The sequence below is a fragment of the Aplysia californica genome, unplaced genomic scaffold (genome assembly GCF_000002075.1).
Source record: "Aplysia californica isolate F4 #8 unplaced genomic scaffold, AplCal3.0 scaffold01453, whole genome shotgun sequence".
NCBI classification, from domain to species: domain Eukaryota; kingdom Metazoa; phylum Mollusca; class Gastropoda; order Aplysiida; family Aplysiidae; genus Aplysia; species Aplysia californica.
Window position 1 is genome coordinate 64,452 of NW_004798723.1, and position 9,651 is coordinate 74,102.

General features: G+C 37.7%; 1 protein-coding gene across 1 annotated transcript in view; it reads left to right on the top strand.

The window, feature by feature from the left end:
- Nucleotides 1-3,284, top strand: part of LOC101853670 (aminopeptidase NAALADL1) — a gene marked incomplete at its 5' end in the record, with an annotated part of 6,178 nt that extends 2,894 nt beyond the window's left edge. Inside the window, 2 exon segments of the mRNA XM_013090744.2 lie at nucleotides 1,690-1,782; nucleotides 2,314-3,284. Of these exon segments, the coding sequence (XP_012946198.1) occupies nucleotides 1,690-1,782; nucleotides 2,314-2,515 (295 nt within the window).
- Between the last annotated feature and the right edge of the window lie 6,367 nt (nucleotides 3,285-9,651).

The window sequence follows — 9,651 nt, forward strand, 5'->3', positions numbered from 1 at the left end:
CTTTCTCCTTGCATTCCTTTGGAAATGATTCCTGGCTTAAGATAGCTTTTGGCGTACGCTGGGCTGTTGATACAGACGGTGGTGTGTTTATTTATGACACATTGAACAAACACGTCTGCCTGTCTGTCTGTCTGTCTGTCTGTCTGTCTCTCTGTCTGTCTGTCTGTCTGTCTGTCTGTCTGGCTGGCTGGCTGGCTATCTGGCTGTCTGGCTGTCTGTCTGTCTTTCTGTCTGGCTGTCTGTCTGTCTGTCTGTCTGTCTGTCTGTCTGTCTGTCTGTCTATCTGTCTCTCTATATATCTGTCTGTCTGTCTGTCTGTCTGTCTGTCTGTACATCCTATTGCCTCTCTCCCTCAGTCAGTGTGGTTGGCGGGTGCTCTGGTGTGGTTTATTCCTTCTTCCCTATCAAATCTGTCATCCTTATCTCTCGTGCTCCTTTTATTTGTAAGTTACTCTACAGTAACACCTCTAATTGTAAGCACTTATGACCTGTTTGTGTTACACTGTCCCCGCGGTTTTAGCACCCCGCATAATTTAGCAAAATTTGATCATTTTATGCATAATTTCTAATTATTTTCCTTTATCATTCTTTGTTAAAATTAACAGAATCGCATAATTTCACATTTTTGGGCTCGGTTTGCCTAATTTCAGATTCTTTTTTGCATAAAACCCCGGGGACAGGTTACAAGTACTGTAAAACTCTAATAATTAAAACTAATAAAAAACGATTCGCATTTTATAATGTAGATCATTTAGACAAAGAAAGTGGAAGAAAACTATTTCTGTTATCATCATGTTGTGGCTGGTAAAATAGAAGGGTAACGAGTCAGTTACACACCTAGATATCATATGACCTGACGCAGTTGCGAGCACCGTAAAACCCTATATACTACTACTACTACACCTAGATAAACTTGTTAGTAGGTGGTTGGCGGGTGCTTTGGTGTGGTTTGCTTCTTCTTTCCTATCAAATATCTGTCGTCCTTATCTCCCCTTCTTCTTTTTTGTGTTTGTAACACCTCTAATCTTCTGGCGCTCATATGACCATGCAGTTGCGAACGCTGTAAAACATCTACTAAAACGAATAACAAACAAAACTTGTTTAGAAAACATGAACTCATGGGTGATCGGGAAACACCAGGATAAAATCAGATATTTTTTTAGAGCACCCGAGCATAAAAGAAGAAAAGAGAACCATGATTTTTTATCATGTATGTTTCAGATCTTTCACACTAATTATATCGGAATTTTTTAGATCATCAGAGTAGGGAAATTGATAGAGAACCATGATTTTCGCGTGGCGATGGATTGGACACACTCTCAGGAAGTCAAGCAGCTGCATAACAAGAAATTAAGTGTTAGATTGGAACCCACAGGGTAAAAGATCAAGGGGAAGACCTCGTGGAGGAACCTGGAGAAGAGTCACGGAAATGGATGTACAGAAAAGTGGGAAGACGTGGAGTGACATCAAGCGACTAGCTCAGGATAGGGAAAGGTGGAGAGTGTTTGTTCGTGGCCTATATCCTGACCCAGGGTGAGAAAAGCAATGATGATGATGATGATGATTTCAGATCTGTCACACTAATATCTTACATTTTTAGAGCATCCGAGCAGAGATATAAAAGGCGATCCATGATATCCGATGTGTGTTTCAGATCAGTCACTTTCCTATGATCTTTATTCCTTGCAGGGAGTTTGAAGTTTTGGAAATCAATGACAAGTTGATCCGTTTGTCGCGGGCATTTATCTATGAGGGGGGTCTACTGCATCGCAGCCAGTACAGGTACGTGGAGTGTTGTGTTTATTTATTTATTTATTTATCTATTTATTTATTTATTTATTCTCTTTTGTTTTGCTTATTCGTTTATTCGATATTTATTTATTTATTTATTTTTGGTTGGGGGGGGGGTACCTATATGTTCATTTATTTATCTATCTATTTATTTATTTATTTATTTATTCAATCATTCATTCATTCATTCATTTATTCATTTATTTTAATTTTTTTTTTTATTTTGATATTTTTTACGCCCTCATTGACACAATTTTGATAATTTTGATATTTTTACGCCCTCATTGACACAATTTTGATAATTTAGAAAGTGGGCATTGACCTTGTCTGTCAGAGAAAAGCCGGACTTCGAGGGATGCAACATCTATTTGAGTTGCAAGTGCCATAAAACTCTTTCTAAAACTCATAACTAAAGCGTATATATATATGAGCTCTAAACAGAAAGTTTTTTCCTTATGTGACCTTATTGTGTTGCAAATACCGTAAAACTCTTACTGAAACAAAAATGTCTCCCTCTCTCAGGAACCTCCTCATCGCCCCTCACCCGGACAATCTGAACGAGGAAGTTGTTTTCCCCGGCCTAGCGGGGAACTTGGGTTCGGATCCTTCGGAGGAGCGCGTGCAGTTGTCTCGAGAGCTGGTCATCCTGGTGGTGGCGGTCAAACGGGCGCGGGATATCCTCCTGGACGATTTCGGGCCCAACCTCATCCGGGACGAGTTGTGATTCCTTCGTCTGAGTCAGCTGCTAGTTGGCGCGCCTGTTCCGTTATCGGAGGTCCAGCTTTCATCATCGTCTCGCCACTTTAGCTTAGAATTACAAAGTTCTATCTGACTGTTTTTTTGCCGTTTTGAGTAGTTGTTACTAAGACCATGAAATCGGAGAACAATTAATGCTCTATCTACTCTATCACAATCGTAAGATTATTTGGAGTTGTTATCAAGATATTAAAAGAATTGTGTTCAAAATGCTGAACATTTTGACATCCTGATCAAGATATCCAAAGAATTGCATTAAAAGAAGCTTGACACGTTGTGCAACTCAAATTTTTTAACGTCAAATTCCTCGAAACTAGGTATTGAGTAGATAAAACTTTGTAATTCTGGGATAGCGATCTTTCACGTCTGGTCCATTAACTCTCCAAGTGTCGCAGGCAGACGAGTTATAGTCTATAGTGTCCGGATAGTTATATAATAATAAGATTTTACCTTACTATGTAGGAAAATGCTTGAGAACAGGCAAGTCAAGCAAGTAAAGGCTATGAACTTAGACATTTTCAGAACGTAGAATGTAAAAAAAAAAAAAGTAGAGCTCATTTGTGAAGGAGTTGAAATGTTTGTTGATGTAAAATAAACGTGATAAACGAGCAAGCAAGTGAAGGCTAGAAAAATGCACACTTTCAAAAAGTAGAATGTAGATAAAAAAAGCACTGCTCATTTGTGAAGGAATTGAAACATTTTTTTTGGTGATAAAAACCTAACATGATAAACGAACGGAAAAAAAAATCAACGTGATAAACGAACAGAAATAGAGACACAAATAAATTATTGTCATTTAAATCGTCCGTGATACCGTGGAACGAAACTTACTGCTGATTTCTTGGACCGTCAACGGCGCTAGGAGGGTTAACGATGGATCAACGCGTGCCACTGTCATGTGTCAATTGTCATCTATACCATGCCTATTTACATCTGTCACGTTTGTTTCTTATACCGCCACAGCAAAAAGTCCAGCTGTTGCCAAATGTCAGTCCCGTTCTGAAAATGATTCTTCTGTATACGAGACCGTTTTAATTGAGTGCACCATCGTCCCTAACAGATGACGTCATCATCATCATCATCATCATTATCATCATTATCATCATCATCATCATCATCGTCATCATCCTCATCATCAGTATCATCATTATCATCATCATCATCATCATCCTCATCATCATCATCGTCGTCATCATCATCCTCCTCATCATCATCATCATCCTCATCATCATCATCATCATCATCATCGTCATCCTCATGAATGAGAACACCTCTCTCTCTCTCTATCATCAGCAGCTATTTCAATATTATTAGTGTTGTTTCAACTGACAGCGAGTTACAAGAAATCAATTTATCATTTCCCTGAGAATATCGAGCATGACTTTATGATGATATCGAGCATGACTTTATGATGATATCGAGCTTGACTTTATGATAAGATCGAGCATGACTGTATAATAATATTATTATCAAGAAAGACTTTTGACTTTGTCATTTTCATCTATTTATAGGATCCATGAGGCTAAATTATAATATTATTACACTACGGTAGTTGGTTCAAATATTTTAATGATTATGTAATTATGTTCTTCCTATTAAAATCTTGAGTAGCATGGTGTGAATTAATTGTCAGATGAATACGTGCATTTATAGCGCGAGAGAAAAAAATGATGCATTTATAGCGCGAGAGAAAAAATGATGCATTTATAGCGAGAGAGAGGAATAAAATGATGCATTTATAGCGAGAGAGAGGAATAAAATGATGCATTTATAGAGAGAGAGAGAGAGAGAGGAATAAAATGATGCATTTATATCAAGAGAGAGAGAGAGGAAAAAAATGAATCAGAAAAAGAAATTTCACAAATAATATTTATTAATATAAAAATGAAAAGCAAATTTTTAAATATAATGCAGATCTCTTTTCCTATTTTCAAGGTAATTTTGTAGAGGTAGATAGTTTTGTACGAAGACAGAATGCGTTTTTTAAGTAGACCGACTACTGGTTTTCTCATTTTTGTACAAAAAGATAAAATGATAAATGTCCTACCTTTTTTAAATAGTTTTTGTTTGTTTTTCTTTTTGAGGGAAAAGGTTTTTATATAACAGATCTATATGAAAGTTGACAGCTGCACTTTGTGTAAAACTCTGCCATACGCTGTTTGGAAAAAGTGACGTATGCTGGAATCTTACATATTGAATAGTTGAAATGCTTTTGTTCGTCTTTTGATTTTCCGTTTTGTTTGCGAAGTTTGTTCTTTAATGTCATGTGTTTTGCCACTCTCGCATCATGCGGTTTATTAACACGGATAGCTCGAATTGGCCGGGACCGGCCTCTTTAGTAGGAACGAGGGATCCGACCGTAATTCGAGAGATATCTTACAAAGATAAAGAGGAAAAAAAAAAACGGGGGCCGCTGTCACAGTTTGACGGATGTGTGATTTCGCGAGGCTTCTCTGTTTGACCTATCCGTGTTATACTACTGTATTTCATTAAAGCTTTGCTGCCTCATCTCGCCGATTGGCGATGTTTACAACCCAGTTTCTGTGGAGTTTCCCCGAAATAATACGATGGCAAAGTGTTAACGGCAGAAATTGTTGAATGACTTGTGTATTCACTTTGGCATTATGACCAATGTCCTTTGATCCAATTCAGGTAAACATTGCATCTATACTGAAGAGCCAAATTTATATTCTCACTTGGACTACGATATGATAATATTTCCGATATGATGAAAATGTAAATGTTTGATTGATTATGTGTTGTTGTTGTTTTTAGAGTCTGCTGCTTGAACTTTTGCTAAACTAATTTTGGACGAAGAGCCGGCCGTCGTCTGTCTGGACTACGTGTTTGTCGTTTGTCTCAGGTGTTTTTCTGTGGGTAGTGACAGGGAGCTTCTTTTGTGCGATGTTATCATTCTTGATAATTTGATACTTTGTACGGACTTATTTGCTGTAAAATTGTACTAAAACCTGGGTTTTTTAAGGTCATTTAAAAAATCCTAAATCCTTTTTTTAAATCATTTGTTCAGAGTGGATGTTGCGAGCAAGTTTATTCAATGAGACCTTTGTATTGAATCATTTTTATACCTTTCCATTTAAAAATAGTATAAGTTTTAGTGAGTGTTTTGGGCTAATATGTTCTAGAAAGGTGACTGAAGGTATCAAGTGCTGTCTGAAGTCGAGAAGTGGGTGGTTGGCGGATGCTCTGGTGTGGTTTGCTCCTTCTTTCCTATCAAACATCTATCGTCTTTATCTCCCCTCCTTCTTTTTTGTGTTTGTTACTCTCTTGTAACACCTCTAATCTTCGGCACTTATAATTATGACCTTATTGTGTTGCAAGTGCTGTAAAACTCTTACGAAGATTTCGAAGTGTTTACTTCATTGGTTAATCTGATCAATTGAACTAATGATAAAATGGTCCTGGCATACTGGCTTAGAACTGTTTTTGCAAGCAGATATAACACTCAGTAAACACTGTGATGTACACACAAGTATATGTATTTAAGCACAACACACACACACACACACACACACATACACACACACACACACACACACACACACACACACACACACACACACACACACTTACACTATAGATCTACACCAAAAAATACCTGGACTTTAATATGGTATGGAAAAATTATAAAGAGACTTTAGAGTGAATAGCATCCAAAAAGGAGAAATAGATTCTCTGCATATTTTAAAGGTTATTCACAGTGTACTACATCTATAATATTTATTATTTATCACCGCCCCCCCCACCCCACCCCTAATCCATCCCCCGCCAACTTACATTATTAGAATGCTGTGGTATGATTCTGGTTTGTAAAATTTTAGCTAATGTTTCTGTACTATATATCGTCCCAATCACGGTGAAAAGTTTTCTGATTCTGAGTTTTCTGCGCATATTGTCCGATTCCCACAATGTGGTGTGTGTGTGTGTGTGTGTGTGAAGTAAATACGTGTAGGCCTACAGCTTTTTTCTATTCGTTCATACGATGCCTGACCCTACCCTCGTGGTCTATCAACCAAAGACGTAAAAGTGGTGTGGCTTTAAAACCGCGATAGCTTTAGAATTTCTACGTCCACCCTGTCAAAAAACAAACCTCTCTTGTCCTGGTTCTATGTGAATGGGGTAGATGAGTGGTCAAGTATTCTGTGCTGCCCTTTCTACTCGAGTACTTTTCTTGTCTCAATAATATGTGAAGCAGCGTGGTGAAACCAGGCGCTCGTCGCAGCGTGGTGAAATCAGGCGCTCGTCAAAATATTGAAAGTCAAGATACTGGCCTTTTTCCGCAGGTTTAGGAATTTTTATCGAATTTTTGTTTTTTGGCTCAACACCATTTATGCTCATTAAAGAACACATTTCTGTGTGGAATTTACGGAAAAACGTTGATTAAAGGCATAAAGATGTAATTTTTCATTTTCCACAGACTCTCAAGCTAAGGAAATAACTCAGCTTTGGCGGCCATTTTCTTGCTAATTTTACCTCTGAAACCAGTCTATGACACCCACATCCTTCAACCGCCAATATCTTGACTAGTATCCAAGATAAATGGATATTGTTTTCATCAAAAGCAAGGCAAATTATGAACAAGCTTTAAGATGATACGAATTACTCTTTAAGCCTCAAAATTGACGAGCGCCTGATTCCACTGTGTCGTGACAATAAATATGTTTCTGGTAAAATGCAGCCATTATGGTGATGTTTTTTGCTCTAAATGACAACGCAACATTTTACTGATCGCTAAGATTGACTCCGGTTGAAAATTTGAGTCTGAGGGAGGTGGATAGTTTGAGTGTTGTGTCATGCGTGTCAAAGCTAGGAAGTGTGAAAGTGCAGAAAGTGTTTTGATCTTCCAAGTGTTGTGTTTGCTGACAGAGAAGCTTCCTCTTCTTCATTTCTCGAATTCCACACAAATGTTTTCATCATTCCTGCTATTGCTTCTCATTTATTGGACCTTTTTTTTTACTCCTGATGAAAGACGTTTGGTGTGTGATGTCTGGCATCACCTGAATACATACAAACGCACTTACACACACACACACACACACAACTCACGCCCTCACACTCACTCACACACACACACACACACACATACACACCCACACAACTCACGCCCTCACACTCACTCACACTCACTCACACACACACACACCTACACACACGCAAACACACACACACACTCACACACACACACACACGCACATAATATGATATGATACAAACAAACTGATAAACCACAATGAGTACTACGGTTTTATATCAAAGTTTGCTGACTTGTCACTGATATATATACATGCACACGATCCGTTCAGTATCCTAGCTGTTCAGTGCTTGTTCAGTATCCTGTTCCAAATCCTGTTCAGTATCTCGTTCAGTGCTTGTTTCAGCTGTCTAAAATGTGCCTTTTGATGTCGATAAAAATCCAACCTTGTATAATTTATTCAAAGTATAGAAAGGTTTAAAGCATGTTACATACCAATCCACAAAGTTTTCAGGAAAAGTTCATGTCGTATTTGTACATAGAAGTATTACGGCATGTTCTTGCTCTTTGCTGAGAAACTTGATATGTTGATGTTTTTTGAGGACTGTCTCTCTCTCTCTGGCCAGTGGTTTGTTTAGTGTACGTACGATCTGTCAGGAAGAGTCGATATTGAAGTTTCTAGTCCTGAGGCATTTATTTCATCACTGGTTTATCGTGATCTTTTTTCTGTAGATCTAGCATGATTCTGTCTCTTAAATTTTTTTTCACACATACATATATGATGCATTAGGAGACCTCTGTTTATCCCCTTTTGTAGTGTAGTGTTTTAGTGTAGCGCAAATTTATTGTCTAATGTTGAGCAGTTACTTGCTTTTTTCGTTTTAATATTATTCTTTTTTTTGCCTGTCATGATTTGACAAATGAGTGATTGAGCCCTAGCTCTTATCTCTATAACCATGCAATTTAAAATCACGTTTCCACGTAATTTTCTTGCGTTTGTGGAAATGCGACCCGACATATGTGAGGCAGCATGGTGGAATCAGGCTCTCGTCAAAATAATCAAAGTGAAAAAACTTGCATTTTTCCACAGGTTTGTGAATTGTTATCAAATTTTTTATTTTTGGCTCAACACCTTTCATGCCCATTAAAGAACTCATTTCTGTGTTGTTTTTCTGAAAAACGTTGATTAATGGCACAAAAATGTAAATGTTCAGTTACCACGGACTCTTAAGATAAGGAAATAACTAATCTTTGGAGGCCATTTTCTCACTAATTTTACCTCTGAAAATAGGTGACCCCCACCTCCTTCATTTGCAAATATCTCGACTTGTGTTCAAGATGAATGGATATTCTTTTCATCCAAATAAAAACAAGTGAACAAGCTTTAAGACAAAACCAATAACTCTACATGCCCCAAAATTGACGAGAGCTGGATTCCACCATGCTGCCTCACATATTATGTTTTTAAAACGGCTTGTTTCGTGTCAAGCTGATCAATAAAGCATTACCTAGATGTAGAATTCATTGATCTATGACTTCCGGGTCAAACTAAAGGCTTGTTAACTCGTACTTTTTTATATTCGACCTGTACCATAATACAATAATAACTTCGCATTGGACGGTGGTACCGTCCAGCCAGAGTTACGGACCTCAACTACCAGATGCTGCCACCGTCCACACATGGTTTAAAAGTTAAATTATTTGAACAGTGGTGTTTAGGTTTTGAGACTTCAGCACCAATATTACTATCAGAACTCTTTAAGTAGAATAAGTATACACATGCTTAGCAACAATAGTACTATCAGATCTCTTTAATTATGTAGCATAAGTATAGACTTTATTGTAGCTTAATTAATTGTCGTAGCTTTTGCTTCTCTTCTTGTTTTCCCCGATGGTAGACTCAGATCCGGAATTGTTGGATGAGTTATCAGATTCTGAAGTGAAGTAACCGCCAAATACCGTACTGTTAGTTTCATGTCTTCCCCAAAGTTTTAGTTTTTTGAAACATTTACGACGAAACTACTTGAGGAGGATGAGGAAAGTATTTCTATGGCAAAGCAGACTCTTCCTATCAAACATCTATCGTCCTTATCTCCCCTCCTTCTTTTTTATGT